At 37.4% G+C, this 27,849-nt stretch overlaps 1 protein-coding gene across 2 annotated transcripts in view; it reads right to left on the minus strand.

Moving 5' to 3' along the window:
• LRP6 (LDL receptor related protein 6) overlaps positions 1-27,849 on the minus strand; it is a 164,984-nt gene that overhangs the window by 15,834 nt on the left and 121,301 nt on the right. For both annotated transcript variants that reach the window (XM_080811028.1, XM_080811029.1), the window contains 5 exons: positions 27,529-27,731; positions 25,198-25,409; positions 23,968-24,158; positions 16,058-16,267; positions 12,818-12,943 (listed from right to left, as the gene is read on the minus strand). In XM_080811028.1, the coding sequence (XP_080667154.1) occupies positions 12,818-12,943; positions 16,058-16,267; positions 23,968-24,158; positions 25,198-25,409; positions 27,529-27,731 (942 nt within the window). The remainder of the gene's footprint in view (positions 1-12,817; positions 12,944-16,057; positions 16,268-23,967; positions 24,159-25,197; positions 25,410-27,528; positions 27,732-27,849) is intronic.

The following is a 27,849-nucleotide window of genomic DNA, read 5'->3' on the forward strand; positions in this document are numbered from 1 at the left end:
TTTTTCCATTTGGGGTCTCTTCTGATTTGTCTAGTCTATATTTCTCTGGCGTTGTTGCCATTTTAGTATTCTGTTCTCTCATTCAGCTATTCTTCTCTGGACAGAATGACAAGACACAAAAACTCACCTCAAAAAAGAGAACAAGAGGCAGTACTGACTGCCAGGGACCTAATCAGTATGGATATAAGTAAGATGTCAGAACTAGAGTTCAGAATAATGATTATAAAGATGTTAGCAGGGCTTGAAAAAAGCATAGAAGACACTAGAGAATCTCTTTCTGGAGAAATAAAAGAATTATAATCTAATCGAGTCAAAATAAAAAATGCTATTAATGAGATGCAATAAAAAATGGAGGCTTTAACTTCTAGGAGAAATGAGGCAGAAGAAAGAATTAGTGATACAGAAGACAAAATGATGGAGAATAAAAAATTTGAAAAAAGGGAGACTAACAATTACTGGATCACAAGGGGAGAATTTGAGAGATAAGTGATACCATAAAGAGAAACGGTATTATAACTGAAGAGGAAAGAGAGGGGCAGTAAGTATATGGGAGCAAATTATACCAGAGAACTTCCCTAATTTGGGGAGGGAAATAGGCATTCAAGTCCAGGAGGCACAGAGAACCCCCCTCAAAGTGAATAAAAATAGGTCAACAACCCCACATATAAAAGTGAAACCTGCAAATTTCAGAGACAAGGAGAAAATCCTGAGGGTAGAAACATTAGACTGAACCACAGAGACCTGGCAGGCCAGAAAAGACTGGCATGATATATTCAGGGTGCAAAATGAGGAAAAATATGCAACCAAGAATACTTTATCTGGCTAGGATGTCATTCAAAATAGAGATATAAAAAACTTCCAGGACAAACAGAAACTAAAAGAATTCATGGTCACTAAACCACCCCTGCAAGAAATATTGAAAGGGATTCTGTAAGTGAAGAGAGAGCCCAAAAAAACACAGACCAGAAAGGAACAGAGACAGTATAAAGAAATAGTGACTTTACAGATAATACAATGGCACTAAATTCGTATTTTTCAATAGTTACTCTGAATGGTAAATGGGTTAAATGCCCCAATCAAAAGATATGGAGTATCAGTTTGGAAAAAAAGCAAGACCACTGATATGCTGTCTGCAAGAGACTCATTTTAGGCCCAAAGACATCTCCAGATTTAAACTCAGGGGATAGAAAACCAGTTATCATGCTAATGGACATCAAAAGAAAGCTGGGTGGCAATCCTTATAAAAGACAAATTAGATTTTAAACCAGAGATGGTAATGAGAGATGAGGAGGGACACTATATCATAACTAAAGGGTCTATCCAACAAGAAGATCTAACAATTGTAAATATTTATGCCCCTACCACGTGAGCAGCCAATTAAATAAACCAATTGATAAAATTAAGGAAACACATTGATAATAATACAATAATAGTAGGGAACATCAACAGCCCATTTTACTGCAACTGACAGATTGTCTAAGCAGAAGATCAACAAGGAAACAAGGGGTCTGAATGACACACTGGACTAGATGGACTTCACAGATATATTCAGAACATTCCATCTCAAAGCAAAAGAATATACATTCTTCTCAGGTGCACATGGAACATTCACCAGAACAGATCATGTACTGGGTCACAAATCAGGTCTCAACTGGTACTAAAAGACTGGGATCATTCCCTGCATATTTTCAAACAACAATGCTTTGAAACTTGAACTCCATCACAAGAGGAAAGTTGGAAAGAACTCAAATACAGGGAGGCTAAAGAGCATCCTACTGAAGAATGAATGGGTCAACCAGGAAATTAAAGAAGAATTTAAAAAATGCATGGAAACAAATGAAAATGAAAACATAACTGTTCAAAACTTTTGGGACACAGCAAAGGCGGTCCTAAGAGGGAAATATATAGCACGGCAAGCCTTACTCAAGAAAGGTCTCAAATACACAACAAAACCTCACACCTAAAGGACTGGAGAAAGAACAGCAAGTAAGTCTAAACCCAGCAGGAGAAGAGGAATAATAAAGCTTACAGCAGAAATCAATGAAATAGAAACCAAAAGAACAGTAAAAAAAGATCAATGAAACTAGAAGTTGTTTCTTTGAAAGACTTAATAACACTGATAAACCCCTGGCCAGACTTATCACAAAGAAAAGAGAAGGGACCCAAATAAAGAAAATCATGAATGCAAGAGGAGAGATCACAACCAACATTGAAGAAATACAAACAATTTTAAGAACATATTATGAGTAGTTATATGCCAACAAATTGGCAATCTGGAAGAAACGGATGCATTCCTAGAGATGTACAAACTACCAATACTGAAACAGGAAGAAAAAGAAAATCTGAACAGATACATAACCAGCAAGGAAATTGAAGCAGCAATCAAAATCTCTTAAAAAAAAAAAACACCCAAGAATTCAGGGCCAGATGGCTTCCCAGGGGAATTCTACCAACCATTTCAAGAAGAATTAATACTTATTTTTCTGAAACTGTTTCAAAAAATAGAAATGGAAGGAAAACTTCCAAACTCATTCTACAAGGGCAGCACTGCCTTGATCCCAAAGCCAAAGACTCCACCAAATGGGAGAGTTACAGACCAATATCTCTGATGAACATGGATGTAAAAATTCTCACCAAGACACCATGGGAGGATTCAACAGTGAATTAAAAGGATTATTCACCATGACCAAGTGGGATTTATTCCTGGGCTGCAAGGGTGGTTCAACATCCACAAATCAATCAATGTGATAACACTACGTTAATAAAAGACAAAAACCGTATGATTTTTTTAAATAGATACAGAAAAAGCATCTGACAAAGTACAGCATCCTTTTTTAATTAAAACTCTTCACAGTGTAGGGACAGAGGAAACATACCTCAATATCATAAAAGCCCTATACAAAAGCCCACCGTGAGTATCATTCTCAATGGGGAAAACTGAGAGCTTTTCCCCTTAGGTCAGGAACAAGGCAGGGAAGTCCACTATCACCACTATTGTTCAACATAGTACTGGAATTACTAGCCTCAGCAATCAGACAACAAAAATAAATAAAAGGCATTTGAATTGGAAAGGAGAAGTCAAACCCTCATTCTCCCCAGATGACATGATACTCTATGTGGAAAACCCAAAAGACTCTACCCCAAAATTATTAAAACTCATACAAGAATTCAGCAAAGTGACAGGATATAAAATCAATGCACAGAAACCAGCTGCATTTCTCTATACTAACAATGAGACAGAAGAAAGAAAAATTAAGGACTTGATCCCATTTACAACTGCTCCCCAAACCGTAAGATACCTAGGAATAAGTCTAACCAAAGAGGCAAAGGATCTATACTCAGAAAACTACAGGATGCTCATGAAAGAAATTGAGGAAGACACAAAGAAATGGAAAAATGTTCCATCCTCATGAATTGAAGAACAAATATTGTTAAAATGTCTGTGCTACATTAAAAAGATTATCCACCATGACCAGGTGGGATTCATCCCTGGGTTACAAGGATGGTTCAACATTCACAAATCAATCAATGTGATAGAACAAGTCAATAAGAGAAGAGAGAAGAACCACATGGTCCTCTCAATTGATGCAGAAAAAGCATTTGACAAAATCCAGCATCCGTTCCTGATTAAAATGCTTCAAAGTATAGGGATAGAGGGAACACTCCTGAACTTCATAAAATCTATCTATGAAAGACCCATAGCAAATATCCTCCTCAATGGGAAAAAGCTCACAGCCTTCCCGTTGAGATCAGGAACACAACAAGGATGCCCACTCTCACCACTCTTGTTCGACATAGTATTAGAAGTCCTAGCAACAGCAATCAGACAACAAAGAGAAATAAAAGGTATCCAAATTGGCAATGAAGAAGTCAAACTCTCTCTCTTCGCAGATGACATGATTCTTTATATAGAAAACCCGAAAGACTCCACCCCCAAACTACTAGAACTCATACAGCAATTCAGTAACGTGGCAGGACACAAAGTCAATGTACAGGAATCAGTGGCTTTCTTATACACTAACAATGAAAATACAGAAAGGGAAATTGGAGAATCGATTCCATTTATTATAGCACCAAGAACCATAAGATACCTGGGAATAAACCTAACCAAAGAGGTAAAGGATCTGTACTTGAGGAACTATAGAACACTCATGAAAGAAATTGAAGAAGACACAAAAAGATGGAAGACCATTCCATGCTCTTGGATCGGAAGAACAAACATTGTTAAAATGTCTATACTGCCTAGAGCAATCTATACTTTTAATGCCATTCCGATCAAAATTCCACTGGTATTTTTCAAAGAGCTGGAGCAAATAATCCTAAAATTTGTATGGAATCAGAAGAGACCCCAAATCGCTAAGGAAATGTTGAAAAACAAAAATAAAACTGGCGGCATCACGTTACCTGATTTCAAGCTTTACTACAAAGCTATGATCACCAAGACAGCATGGTACTGGCATAAAAACAGACACATGGACCAGTGGAACAGAGTAGAGAGCCCAGATATGGACCCTCAACTCTATGGTCAAATCTTCGACAAAGCAGGAAAAAATATACAGTGGGAAAAAGACAGTCTCTTCAATAAATGGTGCTGGGAAAATTGGACAGCTATATGTAGAAAAATGAAACTCGACCATTCTCTTACACCATACACAAAGATAAACTCGAAATGGATAAAAGACCTCAATGTGAGACAGGAATCCATCAGAATCCTAGAGGAGAACATAGGCAGTAACCTCTTCGGTATCAACCACAGCAACTTCTTTCAAGATATGTCTCCAAAGGCAAAGGAAACAAAAGCGAAAATGAACTTTTGGGACTTCATCAAGATCAAAAGCTTCTGCACAGCAAAGGAAACAGTCAACAAAACGAAGAGGCAATCCGTGGAATGGAAGAAGATATTTGCAAATGACAGTACAGACAAAAGGTTGATATCCAGGATCTATAAAGAACTCCTCAAACTCAACACACACAAAACAGATAATCATATCAAAAAATGGGCAGAAGATAGGAACAGACACTTCTCCAATGAAGACATACAAATGGCTATCAGATACATGAAAAAATGTTCATCATTGCTAGCCATTAGGGAGGTTCAAATTAAAACCACATTGAGATACCACCTTACACCAGTTAGAATGGCCAAAATTAGCAAGACAGGAAACAACGTGTGTTGGAGAGGATGTAGAGAAAGGGGAACCCTCTTACACTGTTGGTGGGAATGCAAGTTGGTGCAGCCACTTTGGAGAACAGTGTGCAGATTCCTCAAGAAATTAAAAATAGAGCTTCCCTATGACCCTGCAATTGCACTACTGGGTATTTACCCCAAAGATACAGATGAAGTGAAAAGAAGGGCCATCTGTACCCCAATGTTTATAGCAGCAATGGCCACGGTTGCCAAACTGTGGAAAGAACCAAGATGCCCTTCAACAGACGAATGGATAAGGAAGGTGTGGTCCATATACACTATGGAGTATTATGCCTCCATCAGAAAGGATGAATACCCAACTTTTGTAGCAACATGGACGGGACTGGAAGAGATTATGCTGAGTGAAATAAGTCAAGCAGAGAGAGTCAATTATCATATGGTTTCACTTATTTGTGGAGCATAACAAATAACATGGAGGACATGGGGAGATGGAGAGGAGAAGGGAGTTGAGGGAAATTGGAAGGGGAGGTGAACCATGAGAGACTATGCACTCTGAAAAACAACCTGAGGGTTTTGAAGGGGTGGGGGGTGGAAGGTTGGGGGAGCCAGGTGGTGGGTATTAAGGAGGGCACATATTGCATGGAGCACTGGGTGTGGTGCAAAAACAATGAATACTGTTACGCTGAAAAGAAATTAAAAAAAAAAAAATGTCTGTGCTACCCACAGCCATCTACACATTCAATGCAATTCCTATCAAAATACCATCAGAGCTGGAACAAATAATCCTAAAATTTGGAAGGAACCAGAAAAGACACTGGACAAAGAAAAGTTGAAAAAGAAAACCAAAGTGGATGGTGTCAAAATTCCAGACTTAAAGCTCTATTACAAGGTTGTAATCATCAAGACAGTGTGGTACTGGCACAAAAAGAAATGCAAAGATCAATGTAACGGAATTCAGAACCCAGAAATGGACCCTCAACTCAATGGTCAACTAATGTTTGACAAAGCAGGAAAGAATATCCCATGGAAAAAAGATGGTCTCTTCCACAAATGGTGTTCAGAAAATTGGACAGCCACATGCAGAAGAATGAAACTGGACCATTTCCTTATACCTTACACAAAAATAGACTCAAAATAGAGGAAAAACCTAAATATGAGACAGGAATCCATCAACATCCTAGAGGTGAAGACAGATAGCAACCTCTGTGACCTGGGCTGCAGCAAATTCTTGCTAGACATATCTCCAAAGGCAAGGGAAACAAAGGCAAAAATGAACTACTGGGACTTCATCAAGATAAAAAGCTTTTGCACAACAGCAGAAAGAGTTCATAAAACCAAAAGACAACCAACAGAATGGGAGAAGACATTTGCAGATGTCTTATCAAATAAAGGTCTAGTATCCAAAATATTTAAAGAACTTAACAAATTCAACACCCAATGAACAAATAATCCAATCAAGAAATGGGCAGAAGACATGAACAGACATTTCTCCACAGACATACAAATGGCCAACATGAAAAAGTGCTCAACATCACTCAGCATCAGGGAAATATACAAATGAAAATCACAATGAGACACCACCTCACACCAGCCAGAATGCCTAAAATGAACAAGTCAGGAAATGACAGATGTTGGCGAGGATGTGGAGAAAGGGGAACCCTCTTACACTGTTGATGGGAATGCAAGGTGGTGCAGTCACTCTGAAAAGCAGTATGGAGGTTCCTCAGAAAGTTGAAAACAGAGCCACCTTATGACCCAACAATTGCACTACTGGGTATTTACCCCAAGATACAAATGTAGGGATCCAAAGGCACAAGTGTACCCCAATGTTTATAGCAGCAATGTCCACAATAGCCAAACTATGGAAAGAGCCATACAGATGAATAAAGAAGATGTGGTATATATACATACTATGGAATACTACTCAGCCGTCAAAAAAAGAAATCTTGCCATTTGCAATGATTTTTAGACTGAACTGGAGGGTATTATGCTAAGTGAAATAAGTCAATCAGAGAAAGACAATAATCAAACGATCTCACTCATATGTGGAATTTAAGAAACAAAACAGAGGATCATATGGGAATAAAATAAAATGAGATGAAATCAGAGGGAGACAAACCATAAGACACTTCTAATCACAGAAACAACCTGAGGGTTGCTGGAAGGGAGGGAGTAGGAGAATGGAGTAACTGGTTGATGGACATTAAGGAGGGCAAGTGATGTAATAAGCACTGGGTGTTATACAAGACTGATGGATCACTGACCTCTACCACTGAAACTAATAATACATTATATATTAATTGAATTTAAATAAAAAATGAATTAGCGAGCCTGTTACTTCAAGGAAAACAATGGCAAACATCACTGTACTTTTGCAACATATTATAACACTGGAGCTTTCAATCAGAAATTATAATTTTGGAAACCCTGTATCCAACACTGCAAGCTTGACAGATTCCCCCTACTTAAAAAAGTTTTTTCTAATAAGATTGGTGGTGATATAAACATGTGATTTTTGATATTGTTTAAAATCTGAAGACCTGGAATTTCTGATTGGAATTCTAGTATTTCAAATGACCATGGTGTAAAGTTATAAAATCATGCCTGGGTAAAATATCCATTCAGAGCACAAAACAGATCAATGGATTTTAATATAAGAGATTATGAAAAGTTAATATGGTTTCAAATTCCATACAGCAACTTAACCTACAGAAAACTACCACTTGCAATATCTGGTACAGAATTCAAGATATATGCAATATCATTTGAAAAGACTATTACTATAGCTCTCTGTTCACCAACTACACTTCTGTATGAGGCTAAATTTCCTTATGTATTTCAACCAAAATCACATCCTATAAACAGACTGAATGCAGAAGCAGACATGAGAATCCTGCCACCACTGAAGAGATTTACAGAAATGTAAAAACAATGTTGCATTTCTCACTAAAATTATTTTGCTTCAGAAAATATAGCCAACTTTAACAGGTTTAACTTGAGAACATATAAGGGTTTATTATTATTTTTAATTTTTTAATGTTCTTGGTTTTAATTTCAACCACTAAATATAGATAAACATAACCTATGCAAACAGACGGTTTTTGGGGTCCTCAATAATTTTTTAAAATGTAAAAGTTGCTGAGGTCACTCTGAGAATTCCCATTCAAGCCCAATTTCCTTGTTTCTGCAAATGAGGATACTGAGGCTCAGAGAGGCTAAGTGACTGCCAAAGCTCACAGAGCTTCCTATAAACAAGTGATAATTAAAAATAAAAGATAGGACCAGAAGGGCAGTCTCCTTAGTTTTAGCCCACTGCCTTTACTATTACAGCACAGCCGTGCTGACTTCATTTAAAAACCTGTTAGCAAATTTACTAGATAACATAACTTTATTAACATGACTATAGATCAGAAAACCTTTTATCATTTTTTAAAAGATTTTATTTACTTGTTTGAAGGAGAGAGTGGGAAAGAGAAGGAGAGAAAATCTGAAGCAGACTCAACACTGAGCAAAGAGTCCGAAGTGGGGCTCAATCTCACGACTGCAAGATCGTGACCTGAGCAGAAACCAAGAGTTGGATGCTTACCCAAATGAAGCACCCAGGTGCCCCAAACCTTTTATTTTTAAAATGGAGAATACTGCAAATCAAAGGTGAACAGTTTGCATGGGGTATTTGAGATAGTATTTAGAGAGGGAATTTGAGCCCAATACATTTTCAGCACTGTAACAGATCATGTGGAGATAAAAATAGGTAAAATATATGGTCCATGTTCTTAAAGAACTTTTAATTTGATTGGGGCTAGGAAGAGACTCATTAATATGACACAAAACATCACTCTGAATTGCATATGAGGCAAACTGTGGTAATAGTGCTACAATTCAGAGAAACAGGAGAACAATAATGGCTAGTGAAAGTTTAAAGATCATGAGGAGATGCTCCTTGATAAATAACTAAGATTTAGGATGGCATGAAAAAAGAAAAAAAAAAAAAAAAACAACTCTGGAATACCACAAGTAAGTCCACTGAGGTAAAGCAAAACAGGACATGCAACAGTAATCATCAAACTCTAAACAGCCAAACAAAAATAAAGTGAGATACAAAAGGCAATGGATAGTTAAGACAGGCTCAAATGAAAACACATCCTGAAGGTCAGGCAGATGAATTAAGATTCTGTATTTCATTTGCCTCCATAGTAAAATCAATGTTAAATTACAAAAACAAAACAAAACAAAAAAAAAACCACCCTTTTTTTAAAAAAAAGATTTTATTTATTTATTTGACACAGAGAGAGAGGGAGGATGAGCACAACTAGGGGGAGCAGCAGGCAGAGGGAAAAGCAGGGAACCCAACTTCGGGGCTCGATCCAGGAGCCTGGGATCATGACCTGAGCCAAAGGCAGATGTTTAACTGGTTGACTGAGCCACCCAGGTGCCCCTTTCACCCCCCAAAATCTTTTTTTTAGAAAAGATTTTATTTCATTTCTTAAATATTTTATTTATTTATTTGATAGAGAGCACAAGTACAGCAGGGGAACTGGCAGAGGGAGAGGGAAAAGCAGACTCCCCGTTGAGCAGGGAACCTGATGCAGGACTTGATCACAGGACCCTGGGATCGTGACCTGGGCCGAAGGCAGACACTTAACCAACTGAGCTACACAGGTGACCCCCAAAAGATTTTATTTTTTTATAATCTCCATCTCCAACGTGGGGCTCCAACTCACCAACCCCAAGATCAAGAGTCACACACTCCACCAACTTAGCCAGCCAGCCACCATAACAAAAAAAAATCTTAAACACTGACTGAAGTTTTATTTTTTTTTTAATTAAAAAAAATTTATTTAAAGATTTTATTTATTTGCGGGGCCCCTGGGTGGCTCAATGGGTTAAGCCTCTGTCTTCGGCTCAGGTCATGATCCCAGGGTCCTGGGATCGAACCCTGCATCGGGCTCTCTGCTCAGCAGGGAGCCTGCTTCCTCCTCTCTCTCTGCCAGCCTCTCTGCCTACTTGTGATCTCTGTCTGTCAAATAAATAAATAAAATCTTAAAAAAAAAAGATTTTATTTGGGGCACCTGGGTGGCTCAGTGGGTTAAAGCCTCTGCCTTCGGCTCAGGTCATGATCCCAGGGTCCTGGGATCGAGCCCCGCATCGGGCTCTCTGCTCGGCAGGGAGCCTGCTTCCCTCTCTCTCTGCCTGCCTCTCTGCCTACTTGTGATCTCTGTCTGTGAAATAAATAAATAAAAATCTAAAAAAAAAAAAAAAAAGATTTTATTTATTTGAGAGTGAGTGAGCAAGAGAGCACAAGTCAGCAGGAGAGGCAGAGGGAGAAGCAGACTCCCCACTGAGCAGGGAGCCCGATGTGGGGCTCTATCTAGGATCCCGGGATCATGACCTGAGCCAAAGGCAAACCCTTAAACTGACTGAGCCACCTAGGCGCCTCTGCAGTTTTATTCTTCAGAACCAAAAAACAAAACAATTAAAATGCCCCTCAACAGAATAAACTGTGGCATATTTTTACAATGAAACACTACTCAGTAATAAAAAGAAATTACTGATACACTCCTCTATATGGCTAAATCTCAAAATCTTAAGAGAATCAGACACAAAAAGAATATATATGGGGCACCTGGGTGGCTCAGTGGGTTGAAGCTTCAGCTTTCAGCGCAGGTCATGAACCCAGGGTCCTGGGACTGAGCCCTGCATCGGGCTCTCTGCTCAGGAGGGAGCCTGCTTCCCACCGTGCCCCCCCACCCCCACCGCCTGCCTCTCTGCCTACTTGTAATCTGTCAAATAAATAAATAAAATCTTAAAAAAAATAACATATGCCATGATTCCTACATAAAGTTCAAGAACAGGAAAAGCTAAATTGTGGGGATAAAAATCAGAATAGTGGTTACTTCTAGAAAAGAAGTGGCTATGGAAGGATACCAGGGTACTTTTTTTTAAATGACAACACTGTATATCCTGGTTTGAGTGTTGGTAACACATTTACTAAAAGACTCCATTATTTTAATACATATATTTTTTTAAAAATTTAATACATGCATTTAAAATACTCACTAAATGTGAAGAAAAAATGCAAAGGTCTTTTAAAAGACATTTTCTAAGTGGAAGATGATATCCTTGACTCAGTTTTATCTATGTTACCATTACATAAAGGTAATTTTTCTAAGATTTGCCTTATTACAGTAACAAACTAAGACCTTGATATGGAAATACTTGCTATTTTTTTTTATTGTGGTAAAATATATGTGACAAAGTTTACTAATTTTTTAAAAGAGTTTATTTATTTATTTGACAGACAGAAAGAGAGCACAGGCAGGGGGAGCAGTAGGGAGAGGGAGAAGCAGCCTCCCCCATGGAGCAGATAGCCCAATGTAGGGCTCAACTTCCATGACCTGAGCTGAAGGCAGATGCCCAGCTGACTGCGCCACCCAGGGGCCCCAACCTTTACTATTTTAACCGTATACAGTTAAAGTATACAGTTCAGTGGCATTAAGTACATTCAAGTATACAGTTCAGTGGCATTAAGTACATTCACATTATTTTGCAACACTTGCTATTTTGTGGAAAGACACTTCAAGTACCAGAGCTTAACGTTTACCATGCACATAGTTGCTCTCCCCAACTAAACTAAATGCTCTCTCTCAAAGATCTTCAAATCTCCTACATTCCAAGCAGAGTGACTCGCGGCTGCTACTCAATACGTTATTTACTTTTTTACAAAAGTGAAGTTAGAATAAAATATTCTTATAATACCATCTTATCAACAATTCTGTATTTTGAACGTATAAACCAATCTTTGTTCACAGAAGTATGTACTTTATGCAGTTGTCATCATAGAGAAACATGTAAAAAAATTTTTTTTCTACTTAAGCCAAATTTTGGCTACATTTTTTACATGAGTTTATGGTCATAATGTTTAACAGCTGTATAAACTCAGTTATTTTACTTCATTTTCCTATCATTAGAAATTAAATGGCTTTCAATCTGTAAACTGCCACTGTAGAGAAGAGTCTTTTCCCTTCAATTAAATTAACTTAGAATTATTGCCAAGAGGAGAATTTCTGAATTAAGGGCGTGAATATTATTATGTTATTTGATGCTACCACACTATGCTTTAACAAAGGAATGTACCAATTTGTTATGCTCTCATGAGTGATTGAACCAATTTCACTACCATATTATATTATTAGAGTGATATTAAAAAAAATTTTTTTTGGCTAGGTAAGTAAGTAAAAACAATAGGGAATGACCTATAGATGTGAATAAAAGAATGTTCTTTTCACTGGATATATTCCCGGCAATGATACATAAACTTCGTAGAATCTAGAATTCAGTAGATGGAGATTTCTAGGAGGTAGAATTAATTCATTTTTTTACTCTCGGGGGTGAAAAAAGCTACTTTATTATTAGGAAATACATTCATTCACAAGATTAATTTCCCCCAAAATAAGGGCACATCTAACTTAGTCCCAAGATTAGGTTATGTGCTACCCATCATGATGGATTGATTCACTCTCAAAGTAACCCAAAAGGCTAGGATAGTACAGATGAATGGAATATAAGTGACTAATCAAGTTAGGGGAAAGAGAAACTTCACTGCCAAATCACAGAATGCTAGATTAAGTCACAGAACAAGTTAATTGCACAAGAAAATAACATATTTACCTCCGCATGATAGCTCATCTTGAAGCAGAACCAAGTGCATGGGACAAGAGCACCTTGTAGTACCATCTCCTTTTACAAGACAAATATGTGAACAGCCACCATTATCCTGAGCACAAGGGTGCTGTCCTGAAAAAGGAAAAAAAAAAGAAGAAAGAAAAGGAAGGGAGGGAAGAAGGAAGGAAAGAAAGGGCAGCTCAGTCAAAATTAATTATTTATGAATTACCAAGAACACCAAATTTAAAATTACCTTGGACTTCAATTCTACTAACAATAGAATATTGTGTATCCTTACACAATTGCAAGAAAAGGAGGACAATTTAATAATGCAAAATATTTATATCTAACCACTGTCTTCAAATATTTATATATATAAAAAATTGATCATTGAAACTAAAAACATTGCTAGGGAGAATGCAGAAATCTGGACATTATTCTACTTAAAATACAAAAACTCTTCCAAAGATTTTTAACTCAGAAATTCTACCATTCTAACAGATGATTTTATTCAAAAACTGTAGTTTAATGAAATACAGAAATAATGAAATATGGAAAATTAAGGGTTGTTATAAGAAAAAACTTAAGTTCACATGGATTGCAACCACTCAGAGACAATCAAAATTATTTGCTTAGTCAATTGCAAAAGGTAACTTGCAATGTTACGAATGTTTAATTTCCTTAAATTTGGGCTAAATTAAATAAATACAAACTTGGGCAATTTTTCAAAGTCTGTTTTACAAATTAGACTTAATGAAGTTGCTTTGAATTTTCTACTTAGCCTGTGTTACAAGCAACTTGATACCTGTCATCAGAATAGTAGCATCTACTGTAGCCTTCCATTTATTATCTGTGTTCTCAATAACACCTCAGTCCTGCTTCAGTATGCATTGATGAGACTGAGGGAGGCAGCTATCTGAAACTGAACAGAAGTGTTATACTACACAGATGTCCCAAAACAGACATCAGTTCATACTGCACTAAAATACACAACCTACAAAGTACAACCTTTTAATTCCATGACACTTTTTTAAAAAAGATTTTATTTATTTGAGAGAGAGCAAAAGAGAGAGAGAGATCACAGAGGGAAAAGGAGAAACAGACTAGCTGCTGAGTGGAGAGCCCAATACAGGGCTCGATCCCAGAACTCTGAGATCATGACCCAAGCTGAAGGCAGACACTTAACGAACTGAGCTACCCAGGCACCTCTACCCAGGCACCTCTCCCCGGCCATGACACTTCTGATAAACAAAAATCTCATTCTCTTTACTGTTATTAGAAATTTGAAAAAATGTTTTTCCAAATATAAAACCATATTTAAGTGTCTAATTATTAAAAAAAAGACATTCCCCCTAAAATTCTGAAAACCTCCATGGAGATTTTCTGCAATAAAATATTCATTTGTCAAGTGAATAAATAGCTTAGAAATTAAGGCCTTATTTCTATTAAATATTCAGCTTGAGTCACATGTCATAAATTAGAATGACAACAATTCTAACTCTAATTCTCAAATGTCTCTAACTTCTAAAAGTTCATCAATAGTGACAACAAAATGAAGACTTGAACAAGCAATGGTGTTCTCATTCCACTATTCTCCTTTCATACTCCAGTCTGATTTGAAAGCATCAGGTTGAGAAGTTAAGGAGTTCAATAGTTCTCTCTTTAATATTTCATTTAACATTAGCATTCCTGGGACAATCATAAAACCCATAGTAGTAACTGCTATGAGAAGTCTTTTGATATTAACAAGAAATTAAAGCAAGATGATTAGCCATATTCGAAAGCTTTCAGGAAAAAAAATTTTTTTTAAAGATTTTACTTATTTGACAAAGATCACAAGTAGGCAGAGAAGCAGTCAGAGAGAGGGAGAAGCAGTCAGAGAGAGGGGGAAGCAGACTCCCTGTCGAGCAGAGAGCCCGATGTGGGGCTTGATCCCAGGACTGTGAGATCATGACCTGAGCCGAAGGCAGAGGCTTAACCCACTGAGCCACCCAGGCGCCCCTTTTCAGGAAAATTTATGAGTACTTTTCTTTCTTTTTTTTTTTTTTTTAAGATTTTATTTATTTATTTGACAGACAGAGATCACAAGTAGGCAGAGAGGCAGGCAGAGAGAGGGGGAAAGCAGACTCCCTGCTGAGCAGAGAGACCGATGCGGGGCTCGATCTCAGGACCCTGAGATCATGACCTGAGCCGAAGGCAGAGGCTTAACCCACTGAGCCACCCAGGTGCCCTATGAGTACTTTTCTAAGATGAGAATACAATTGATAAATTTATCTAGAAGAAAACAAAGTATCTGTTAAGCAGTCTTCTCTAAGTTCACTTCAAAAACTTCTGAACACACTAATTTTTGTTTTTGCTTAATAAGGTTATTCCAAGATAACTATATTATTATATAATTTTTGCTCTTGTTCAAACTATGGGGGCACACAGGGAACAAAAGAAATACATACTTTATACCACTATTCTTAAAGGGGTTCAAGGTAAAAAAAAAAAAAGCATGACAAGCAGTCTCTCTCTCTCTATATATATATAACATAAAAATAAAAATAAATATATATATTATATATATAAATATCTGAGGAAATTTTTGAAAATGAGCCAGACCATTCCTTTCCCCCACTCCTTTTTTTTTAATTAAAACTTTTTTTTTATTTTGATTTATTTATTTGACAGAGATCACAAGTAGGCAGAGATGCAGGCAGAGAGAGAGGGGGAAGCAGGCTTCCCGCTGAGCATAGAGTCCGATGCGGGGCTCGATCCCAGGACCCTGGGACCATGACCCGAGCTGAAGGCAGAGGCCTTAACCCACTGAGCCACCTAGGCGCCCCACTCCCCCACTCCTGTTTTATGGGGAAAAGGTGTTTAATTTGAAAAAGCTCCCAGGTGAGTTCGAGGTAAGGCTTTAAAAACACAGTTTAAAAAATGGCAAGATTAAAAGTGCATGAAAATCTTTAAAGAAAAAGGTAAGAAGGAGCGCCTGGGTGGCTCAGTTAACCATCTGCCTTTGGCTCAGGTCATGATCTCAGGGTCCTGGTACTGAGTCCCTCAGTGGGGAGCCTGCTTCTCCCTCTGCCCCTTCCCCTGCTCCTGCTCTCTCTCATTCTCTCTCTCAAATAAATAAAATCTTATAAATAAATAAGTAAAATTTTAAAAAGGTAAGAAGACAGACAGGAACATCTTAATTCTGTCTTAATTTCTTACAATAAACATGATTCCTACAATTATCAGTCTGCCATCAGCACTTACTATATTCCTGAAGGTTCAGCTCTTTCACTGCATGAATGTCACTAAGCTGGGCAATTCGAGCCTGGACTTTGGTTCTACCCTCTCGGCCTGTCATGTCAATTTTTTCAATCATTTGCTGCTGCTTATCAATCCAATATAGCCAGTTTTCAAACACAGTCAGTCCCACAGGCTGCAAGATATTGGAGTCTTCTAATACTATCCGGTTGGCACCTTGGAAAAGAGAACATTCAACAGAAATGATTCATGTGGGTCAAATCACACATTCAGCAACTACTGTTCAAATACCAGTTAAATTCCGAAAGTACTGAAACAGAAAATATAAGGTGTCTACCACAAAAATTAAAACTCATTGTGAAAAGATATATACATATCACAGAACAGACTAGACATTTAAGTACAAACAAAAGCAAGTAAGTGCCCAATACACAGTAAATACTCTAGTTCACAGAAACATAGAAAAGACAGAGTGGTTTTCAAAAAATTTTTTAAAGGCAGAGTCCACTTTTCAAATTACATTTTATGAAAAGTCTTAACATATAAATCAGATGAAAACAGGCTTCTTTGGATAAGGCAGTGGTTGTGAGCCCAGAGCTCTGAGCTCCTGGCCTCCCCTACTTGCTGAGTACACCTGAGGCCTCAGTGAAGAACCACTCCACCCTCACGCCATCTGGCCACTCAGAACACAGAAAAAATGACTTATTCAAAGGTTACCTGGTTCAAACCACACCACAAAGTAAGAATTCTTTCTACAATATCCCAGACATGGGATGTTAAATCTTAACAGGCAACCGTTCTGTTGAACTATATGAAAGTTCTTTCACACAGTGTGTTGAAATCTGTGCCCCACTCTCTCCATCCCCATAGTTTCTCCCTCATTCAAAAAGAAAAAAATAGGGAACCTGGGTGGCTCAGTGGGTTAAAGCCTCTGCTTTCGGCTCAGGTCATGATCCCAGAGTGCTGGGATCGAGTCCCGCATCGAGCTCTCTGCTCAACAGGGAGCCTGCTTCCTCCTCTCTCTCTGCCTGCCTCTCTGCCTATTTGTGATCTCTGTCAAATAAATAAATAAAATCTTAAAAAAAAAAAAAGAAAAAATATATTCATTCCCCCTCCTCCCCATAATAGTCTTTCAAATATCTATAGAACATTTTCGTGCTTCCTAAGTAATGAGAATTTAATCAAAGAAGGGCATTAGTTTGTATTTTAGCAATATCAGGGAAAGTTCTAGGAAAGAGGCAAGCATAAAGCTAAGTTTGATAAAGGGAGAAAAAGGAGGAGATACTCCAGATGAGAAGTCACTACCTAAGTCAACGTTCAGATCAAGGGTGGGTTAAACACAAATTTTCTTAGGCTCCTAAAAATTGTAGTAAAAAGTTAAGGTAAAACCCCATAAGGACAAACAGGAAAGCAGAGCACAAAACGATACAAAATTCAGAAGTTGGAGCAGACCGGGGACATAATAGCCCATAGAAAACTAAAAGCCTGCAGTTTGTGAAGTCAGCAACAAAATCAATTAGCTCAGGAACTCGGAGCACCAGGTAATTCAGGACAAAACAAAGGGAGGAGTTACATGGCTAGGGCTGAGAGAAGAGGACTGACTGAAAATAAGTATAAGAAGTTATTCAGCTCCTGGGTCTCCTCTCTTCCTTTATCAGGAGACCGAACGTATACTTTCTAAAGAGGATGAACTAGATTTTAACATACCAGGCAAAGACAAAGAGGTAGTGCTATACATGGGATTTCACAGGGCATTAATTAAAAGTCTACTTTCTAACTGGTGAGACTCTCCATTGTAAGTTGTCTCTTTTCCCACTAGATTCCAAGAATACTAGCAGCCAGCTTTTATCCTCCTACAGAAGACTGGAAGATACCCCTATAGGAAAAACAAACCAACAATAATAATCAAATAAAAAACCTGAGGTTTCCAAGAGAAAAGAACTTCAGACAGTGTCACCTGGGAATCCCATTAGAAAACAGCCAGGTGTCCTTAGGATTCCTACTCCTTTACAGGCAGCAGCAATAGGAAAGGCAGCATTTTTAATGCCTCATTATTAAATATAGACAACTAAGCATCACCAGATATTTAAAGAAAACAACTTTTAAATTCAAAGTCCAAAACAAACAGAATAAAGGAATTTAGAAAAACAGATGCAATTAAAAGCAGAAAAAAAACCCCCAAATCAATAGCAACAAAACCCTAAAAAACAGGCTGTTTTGATGGGAGCAAGACATCCACAGAACAGAAGAGTCCTTGGAGATTAAAAATATGATACCTGGGGGGGAAGGGGGAAGAGGGTTGGAAGAAAAATTTAAAACTCTCTCAGAAAGCAGAACAAAAAGATAAAGAGATGGGTAATGAGTGAGAAAAATACGGTTATGGTCAAGATCCAACAAGAGAGTAAAAGTTCCAGAATGAGAAAACAGATCATTAAAGAAACATTAAAACACACACACACACACACACACCACCCAAAAACCAGCTTTCCAGAACTCAAGATGTAAGTTTCCAGATAAAAGGACTTGCCAGTTCAATGAAAGAAAGAAACAAAGAGGGAAGTCAGGGAGGGATCACACAAAGGCACATTATCATTAAATTCTACGACATCTGGGAAAAAGAGAAGATATTAAAAGCTTCTGGAGGGGAAAATAAAGGATCACATATAAATAAGAATCACAATGACATCAAACTTTCCAACAACATGAGATGCTTGAAGACAACATAGTTCTGCCTTCAAAACTGGGAGAAAATAGTTATAAAACATGAATGCTATATACATCTGAATTATCAACCAAGTGTGAGGGGAAAAAAAAATTCAGACAAATACAAAAAATTTTAATATCCTGTAAACTCCTCTTAAGAAGCTAATAGAGGGGGCACCTGGGTGGCTAAGTGGGTTAAAGCCTCTCTACGTTAGGCTTGAGTCATGATCCCAGGGTCCTCGGATCAAGCCCCGCACTGGGCTCTCTGCTCAGCGGGGAGCCTGCTCCCTCCCCCACCTTTCTGCCTGCCTCTCTGCCTGCTTGTGATCTCTGTCTGTCAAATAAATAAATAAAATCTTAAAAAAAAAAAAAAGAAAAGAAAAGAAAAAAGAAGCTAACAGAGGATGTGTTCTACCAAGAAAAAGAAATTAGCCAGAGAAATGGAATCCAGTAAATAGGTTTCAGCACCAAGGAGACTGGCAAGTACATTACCAGAATTAATAGTGAAAAGAAGTTGGCCTAAAAAGCAAGAAAATCCACACTGGAGCAAATGATAAAGAAATTCAAGAGACATGCTTTCAGTTAAAAAGAAAAAGGATGGATTGCTCAATGCACCTATTCTGTAGGTACTGAAACAATACTTACATTAGACGAGATTAACTTGGGGAAAAAGAGCTATAGAAAGAAACACGCTAATGGTAATATTTTCATAGCCATAAATAATAATTAAGTATGAACTTAAAAATTATGAGGGACGCCTGGGTGGCTCAGTCATTAAGCGTCTGCCTTCAGCTCAGCTCATGATTCCAGGGTCCTGGGATCATACCCAGAGTCAGGCTCCCTGCTCAGTGGGAAAACTGCTTCTGCCTCCCCCACTACCCCCTGCTTGTGTTCCCTCTCTCTCTCTCCATCAAATAAATAAATATTTATTTAAAATATGATATAACTATCCTGGGAGGATGGGAGGAGAGTTCATATGAGTATTTTGGGGCTATATAGTTTAAGACAACAAAATATTTATTTTCCATCAAGGGAAGTCAACTTATGGTATCTTAAACTGAAAAATCAAGAAATAGCTGTATTAAGCAAGTTATTTTAAAAATAACAAAGCAGATGTCTCAGCATGGGAACTGAGAGGAGTAGGTAGGACAGAAGACTTGTTTCTTATTATAAACTAAGTAGAAGCATTTGATTTTCATAAATATTTACATGTATCACTTCAATGAAAATTAAAATTAAACCTGAAATAGTTAAGAGTAAATAAAAAAGATTAGCTGGTGGTAGTGTGAGTATGGCTTCAAGTGGTCCTGGAAAAAAAAGAGCTGTCAACAGTGTCACTGCAGGATCCCAAACATGATAAGGACCTGATCTATTTTTTTTTTTTTTTTTTTTTAATTTTTTATTTGACAGAGAGAGAAATCACAAGTAGGCAGAGAGGCAGGCAGATAGGAAGTGAGAAGCAGGCTCCCTGCTGAGCAGAGAGCCCGATGTGGGGCTCGATCCCAGGACCCTGGGATCACGACCTGAGCCGAAGGCAGAGGCCTAACCCACTGAGCCACCCAGGTGCCCCGGACCTGATCTATTTTAACGGCAGTTTTAAGTAAAACGCTGGAGTCAACAATGAAAACACATGTTCATTTATTCAATAAACTACGCATGTACTAAATACAATCCAATGTAAAAGGCTCCGTGGGAGGCTAAAAATATAAAGTAGAAAGAGATCCCATGACAAAAGTGTTTGATTGTTTGTGAATATATAAGGAAGGGGAAAAAAACCCCAACTACCAACATTATACTAACCTTTTTCAGAAAACAGAAAAAGAGGAAACAATTATTTTCATGAGGCCAATGTAACCTTGATTGCAAAATGCCAATAAGTACATTGTAAGAAAGAAAAATTATAGGGTACTCATCCTCATGAAAACAAACACAAACATTTAAACAAAATCCAGCAATACATAAAAAGGAAAATGTATTATGCCAAGTTTGATTTGTTCTAGAAAATTAGGAACAAAAGGGAATCTCCTTAATCTGATAAAAATGTCATCTACAGAAAAACCTTAGTAGATAATACCTAATCACAAAGTACTGAATGCTTTCCCCCAAATTAAGAAAAACAAAAATAAAACAAAACCAAAAAACCCAAGATTCTATTTTTCTATTCAACATTGTATTGGAGGTCCTAGCCAGAACAATAATGCAACGAGGAAAAAGAAACTTTCATTAATTTGTAGATAAATGATTCTATGATGTTCAAATCTTAAAGAAATCACAAATAACTGAATTTTTTTTTTAAGATTTTATTTATTTATTTGACAGACAGATTACAAGTAGGCAAGAGAGGCAGTCAGGGAGAGAGAGGAGGAAGAAGGCTCTCCACGGAGCAGAGAGCCCGATGTGGGGCTCGATCCCAGGACCCTGGGATCATGACCTGAGCCGAAAGCAGAGGCTTTAACCCACTGAGCCATCCAGGCGCCCCAGATAACTGAATTTAGCAAGGTCCCTGGGAATGAGCTCATAATAACAGAATGAGAGGAAAAAAAGTAACTATTTTTTATTCCTGCCACAGTCAGAAAATGAAATATTAAATATTTAGAATACTCTTTACCACTAACATTCAAAAGCCTCAAATACCAAGGAATAACTCTAATGAAAAATGGGAACGATCTCTACACAGAAAACTATAAAACACTGAGGGAAATTCAAGTTCTAAATAAATAGAGGTTTATACCATGTTCATGATTTGGAAAACTAATATTATTAAAAAAAGTAATTCTCTTTAAATTGACCTATAAATTCAAAGCAAACCCAGTCAAAATTCTACTAGGTTTGGAATTTTTTGGTGGAAACTCAGAGGCAGATTCTAGAATATAAACGGAAATAGAAAGGGTCAACAAATAGCTATCTTGAAGAAATATTAAAGACGAACACTGCCAGATAAATTTGTTGTAACATTATAAACAATTAAGACAATAAAATATCACATAAGACAAAGCGACCAAAGGAACATTAGATTCCAAAAACAAACTCATACAAATACAGTCACTTCATTTATAACAAAGATGATGTTGTTAGAGAACAGTGGAGAAAGATTTATCTTCTCAAAAACTGATGTTAAATCAAATAGTAATATGGGAAAAAAAATTTTTTTTAACCCCTACCTCACAACATACACACACAAAAGTTCCAAATGGATCATAGATCTCAATGAGAAAAGTTAAACAAGTTTTAGGGGAAAAAAAAAACACAACAGAAAATCTTTGTGACTTTGCAGTAAGCAAAGATTTCTTAAATAGAACATAAAAGGTACTAATCTTAAAGGGAAAAATTAGTAAACTGTACTGTACTAAAATTAATAATTTTTTTCATCTAAAGATACCACTGGGAGAATGAAAAGGTAAATCAGAAACTGGAAGAAGATTTATGCAATATCTATCCTTCTCTACAGAGGAAAGTGTAAAGGTATACTAAAAATTATCAAACAAGACCTAAAAAAATGGAGGAATATGCCACAGTATGAATGAAAGACTGAATTACTTAAAATGTCAATTCTCCTCCAATATATATGTAACTTGATAATGGATTAACAGTCTGATGAAGAATTTTTAAAAATCAGTAGTAGAAAAATGGGCAATATAGCAATTCATGGAAGAAATAAGAATGACTAATAAATTGATATCAAACAGGAAAATGCAAATTTTATTAATGAGATATACTTTTTAAACTATTGGACTGGTAAAAATTTAGAAGTCTAACAATATCAAATACAAGAGGGACAACTCATATACTTCTGGTGGGGGGTTTTAAATTTAAATTTAAGTCTGCTTCTCCCTCTCCCTCTGCTACTCGCCCTGCTCCTTCTCTCTTACTCACTCACTCCCTCTCCCAAATAAAATCTTTAATAAATAAATAAATAAATTTTTAAACAAAACTAGATCTTAATAAACATTGTTATGCAACTTAGTTATTAAAAATTATCCTCCATGGGGCGCCTGGGTGGCTCAGTGGGTTAAAGCCTCTGCCTTCAGCTCAGGTCATGATCCCAGGGTCCTGGGATCGAGCCCCGCATCAGGCTCTCTGCTCCGTGGAGAACCTGCTTTCTCCTCTCTCTCTGCCTGCCTCTCTGCCTACTTGTGATCTCTGTCTGTCAAATAAATAAATAAAATCTTTAAAAAAAAAAAAAAAAAATTATCCTCCTATGTCAGTGCACACAGATCTACCTCATATTTTGGAAAATGATTGTAATATTCTATACACTAGATATACCAGAATGTTTCTCTGCAACAGACTATTATAAATAATGCTCACAGGGACCCTTGTACAAATGGGTATTTCTGTAAAAAAAAAAAAAAAAAAAAAGGGGAAATTCACTGGCAAATTGCCCTCCAAAAAGATCTTACCAATTCCATTTATACCAAAGTGCATGAGAGCATGCCATTCTCTACCATTCTGACCAATGTTGGGTGTAATCAACTTTAACATATTTTTGCCATTCTGATAGACATAAATAATGTATTATTATAATTTCATTTACCCGATCACTAGTGAGGCCACATAGAGTTATTTGGACATCAGAAATTGGGGGGAGGTAAAGTAACTATGATTTAGACAGAGGTGTGAAGACAATAAGAAAGTAAAAGTACATGTGAAGAACCAAAAAATGATTTAATTTGGTTACAACACCAGCAATGGTTAAGATTATTTGAGTTTGACGATGGGTTTATAAAAGGCAAATACCAACTTGAGTATACAACTAGACTTTTTCTTCAGGTTATGAGACTATCCTGAAGATTTTTTTAGTAGCAGTGACATGATTAGAAACCATGCTTCAGAAAATTTAGGAACAGTGTATAAACTTTCAAGGGGGGAAAATCAGCAGGGAGGAGATTTCATTGGCTAGACCCTAAGCCAGAGAAGATAAGAACATAAACTAGAGCATAAGAATTAGGAAGGGAGAAGTGATGCATTAGAAATATATTATTTACAGAGCCCAAATCAAGAAAATTAGGAAATTATTAGATAACAGAGGAACTAATCATGTTGACAGTTGAAGAAAAAGTTCTTCCCAACCAACATGATGCTAACTACCCTTTAGTAAATAGAACTATAAAGAAATGTGCATAAAATTAATACAATGGGAGAAAAACACATGTTCTATTAACGAATCACCTCAATAACTCAAATTAAAATAAGGAAAAACATTTCTTGGGTACCTGAGAGATCACTGCTTTCAATTCGCCGGAGATCCGAATCTGCCCAAAAGAGCTTGCCCAATCTGCTATCAAGGGCTAACGCAATTGGTTTACTTAAGCCACTGAAAAAGAGGACCTCCCGTTCTGTTCCATCCAAAGCAGCCCGTTCAATTTTGGGAGACCTTTCCTGAAGATTGGTAAAATACATATACCTGAAGAGAGAAGGAAACAGTAAGGTCAGCAAAGAAACCGTACAAAATGAGAACATTCTTAAGATAAAAGGAGAATATTTTAAAATCTTACTTTTAAAAGTTTTAAAATATATATTTTTAAGGCCATGGGATACTTTAATTACTTTCAATAATAGTAACACAGGGTACATAGAAGTTCTTAGGGAGCTAATTTTCACGGATTAAAATATAGTGATAGAGGCGCCTGGCTTGTTCAGTGGGTGGATAACTCTTGATCCCATGGTTTTGAGTTCAAGCCCCACGTTGGATGTAAAGATTTCTTAAAAATAAAATGAAGTGATAGACACAGGCATACTTATGCTTTTGGAATATTACGATATATAAATAAAATAAAAGAAATAAAAGAACAGTTAACCAGAAGACCTGAACACGAAATTTTAAATTCCTTTCCAATTAGTCTATTTCATAACTAAAACTAAGTCACACATGAATTATTTCTCATATTTAACTTCTGGAGCTCATCTCTTTCCTCTCTTCTGAAATAAGCTAGTCCCCCTGATGAATTCCTTATTCATTCAGGTGCAAATGAGCCTAAATGTAAAGCTTTGTATTGAATGAAGACAATGTATTAGTTCTTGTCATAAAGGAACCTAAAGTCTAGTGGAAAATATAACCTGAAAAAAAACTGAGTGTAAGGTAGAGGACTAAGAATAACTAGAGAGGCACAGATAGAGGGCTGGATACTTGGGAGAGGGGAAAATCACACCTGGCTGGGGTCAGGTAGATCAAGGAAAACTTCGTACAGGATGTTGAGGTTCCAATCATCCTGAAGGTATGGTTAGAAATTAGAACTATAGCAACAGTGACTAAGGAAAGAAATTCTAGGCAGTAAAATCAGAGAAAGCAAGGATATAAGAAAATGCAGGGGTAGGTGGATGGAGCATATTGAGTTTTTCACTGGAGCACAGAATACTGAACAGTAAAGAACACATGAGCTGAAAAGGAAGGCTGATGAGGGTCTCAGATGCCAAGATATCTGAATGCAACTTCAGTAACATACCCCTTCTCCGGGTTCACCACAATGGCTCGAGGTCTGTCTTGCTCGCCTTTTAGTACCACTCCAATTGATCTCCCATCTAATCTTGTTACGTTAATGACATTGGTGGCCTCACAAGTCCAGTAAATGTAGCGGCTATAAATGTCAATGCTGAGGTCATAGGGTTGTATTTCTAGGTTCTGATTTGGAACTGAGCTCACAACCACAGTAAAGCCCTGGGGAAAGAAAAACACATATACACAGAAAATTAGACTCCAAGCCAAAGAGCCCTGAGGTGATCACTCACAATGCTTACACATATGTGGTTACAAACTTGAGAAGGAATGCTCAAGTCTCACCAGACATTCCTTACTAATACATTTTTTTATGGGTAATGTGCCTCCTTGTTGCCATGCATTTCAAATGTCCCCTTTGGTTATTATGACCTGGGGCAGAGGAGAGAGCTGAGGCCACATTAATTGCTCTAGGGACCTGATAGTGCATTGATTAGAGTGAGGAGGTGGCAGCTGTCTCAGCTAGAACCACTCCTCAGAAATACCACTAAAGCAGTGGTTCTTAACTCGGGGCATTTGGCATGGTATGGAGACATTTTGGACTGCTACACCTATGGAGGTGTAACTGGCATCTAGTGGATAGAGGTCAGGGATGCTGCTAGACAGTTTACAATGTACAAGTCATTCCTCCACAACAAAGAATTAAACAGCCTAAAAAATGTCAACAGTGCTGAAGGGGAGAAATTGCTTATAGAGACAATAGCAATTAGGGCTACAAACCACACACCTACCAGTCATGTCTTTCTCCAATCCTCAAACCACCGAAAAAAAATTTTTTTAACAAAGTAGTTAGAGAGGTTCAGTTCATCTGTTCTACCCAAATAAATGATATTTCCTTCACTTGGCAACTCTGAGGTAACATATTCCTTATCTTCTGTCCTCGGCTGTATAATAACAGCTATAATATAATTTCTATCTACTACTTATCAGCATGTTAACCCTGGCCTATACAGTATAAGGTGCAACTATAATATACCCCTATAACTGTACCCCCTCAACGACCCCTCAACAGCCCCTAAATACATTATCTTCTTACTATTTTTTTCTGAAATAGTAAGACATATCAAAAATTAGTAATCCAATTTCCCCAAAGTTTGATACACTCAAAATCCAACATCACTGCTATAAGGAAGACAAATAATTATTTATGGTAATCCCAGTTTAAAACTGCTTAGCCACAGAAAGTCATGTAGTATGGATAACAGCATGCAAACTGTGACTGGTGTGTAAGCATAGACAAGATTTGTTAATAGTATTTTCATTCCCATCCCATAGTCCCAAATAATAGCCCCTCCATATCATTAGGTTAGTGATAACATATCCTAGATGTTTTTAATTTTACTGATAAGTTTCCTATCCTCTGAACCTTTTAAAAATAGTTAATAATAATAGAACTGTTATTTACTGAGTCCCTACCTACCATGTAACAGATAGTGGGCTATGAGCTTTGCATAGTTTTCATCTAAAAAGTTCATAAAAGGGGTTCCTGGGTAGCTCAGTCGGTTAAGCAGCCTACTCTTGCTTTCAGTTCAGGTCATGATCCAAGGGTCCTGGGATCAAGCCCCATGGCCAGTTCCATACTCAGCAGGGAGTCTGCTTGAGGATTCTGTCTCTCAAATAAATAAATAAATCTTAAAAAAAGAAGTTCATAAGAATCCTAGTGAGTGACAGAGCTAAGATCAAAATCAAGGTCTATTTGATTTAAAAGCTTCTAACATTCCATGTAAATGGAACCATAATGGAAAAAACTACAAAAACAGGTATGAGTGGCAGCGACAAAGTCATTCCCAACATATGAGCATAAATTTTCCTTGTATAATTTTTATTCATTTATTTATTTATTTGAGAGAGGGGGAGAGAGTGAGAAAGAGCATGAGAGGGGAGAAGGTCGGGGGAGAAGGTCAGAGGGAGAAGCAGACTCCCCGCAGAGTTGGGAGCCCAATGTGGGACTCAATCACGGGACTCCGGGATCATGACCTGAGCCGGAGGAAGTCGACTAGCCTACTGAGCCACCCAGGCACCCTCCTTGTACAATTTTTAATCCAATGGAATCATCAATTGTTTATTCAAAGATCATTAGGAGGAAAAAAAGCTGCTAGGTCCAGAATTTCCCCCTCTCTCTCTCACAGACAGACAGACAGACACACACACACACACACACACACACACACACACACACACACATATTCTCTTTCTCTCTCAAGAATTAAGTAAAACAGGATGGTTGGTTACTCCAACTACCAGGAAAAAGAAACAGATTTTGAACTGAGCCCTGAATTACCTGGCTGCCATCTTCTTGTGCTTTTCGGATCATGTTTTGTCGTGAGTCAATCCAATAGAGTTGCTTGTCCAGTGGGTCATAGTCTATGGCCCGGACATTGCGAAGGCTATGGATAGGAAGGATGATGTCAGGGCTCTGCTGCTCATCAATCACCATGCGGTTGATAGCACTCTTTTGACTGAAGAGTAGGAAAGTAGTTGGAGCTTAAAGAACGACAAGAGAAAATTTGAAACATAATTACTCTAAGTCTTGTATCACCCAAGTGTTTGATCAACTTGTTGCCTGTATTTCATACAAAACAAACACAGATGCTGAGGAAGT

The sequence above is a fragment of the Martes martes genome, assembly GCF_963455335.1.
Source record: "Martes martes genome assembly, chromosome: 8".
Classification (NCBI taxonomy): Eukaryota; Metazoa; Chordata; class Mammalia; order Carnivora; family Mustelidae; genus Martes; species Martes martes.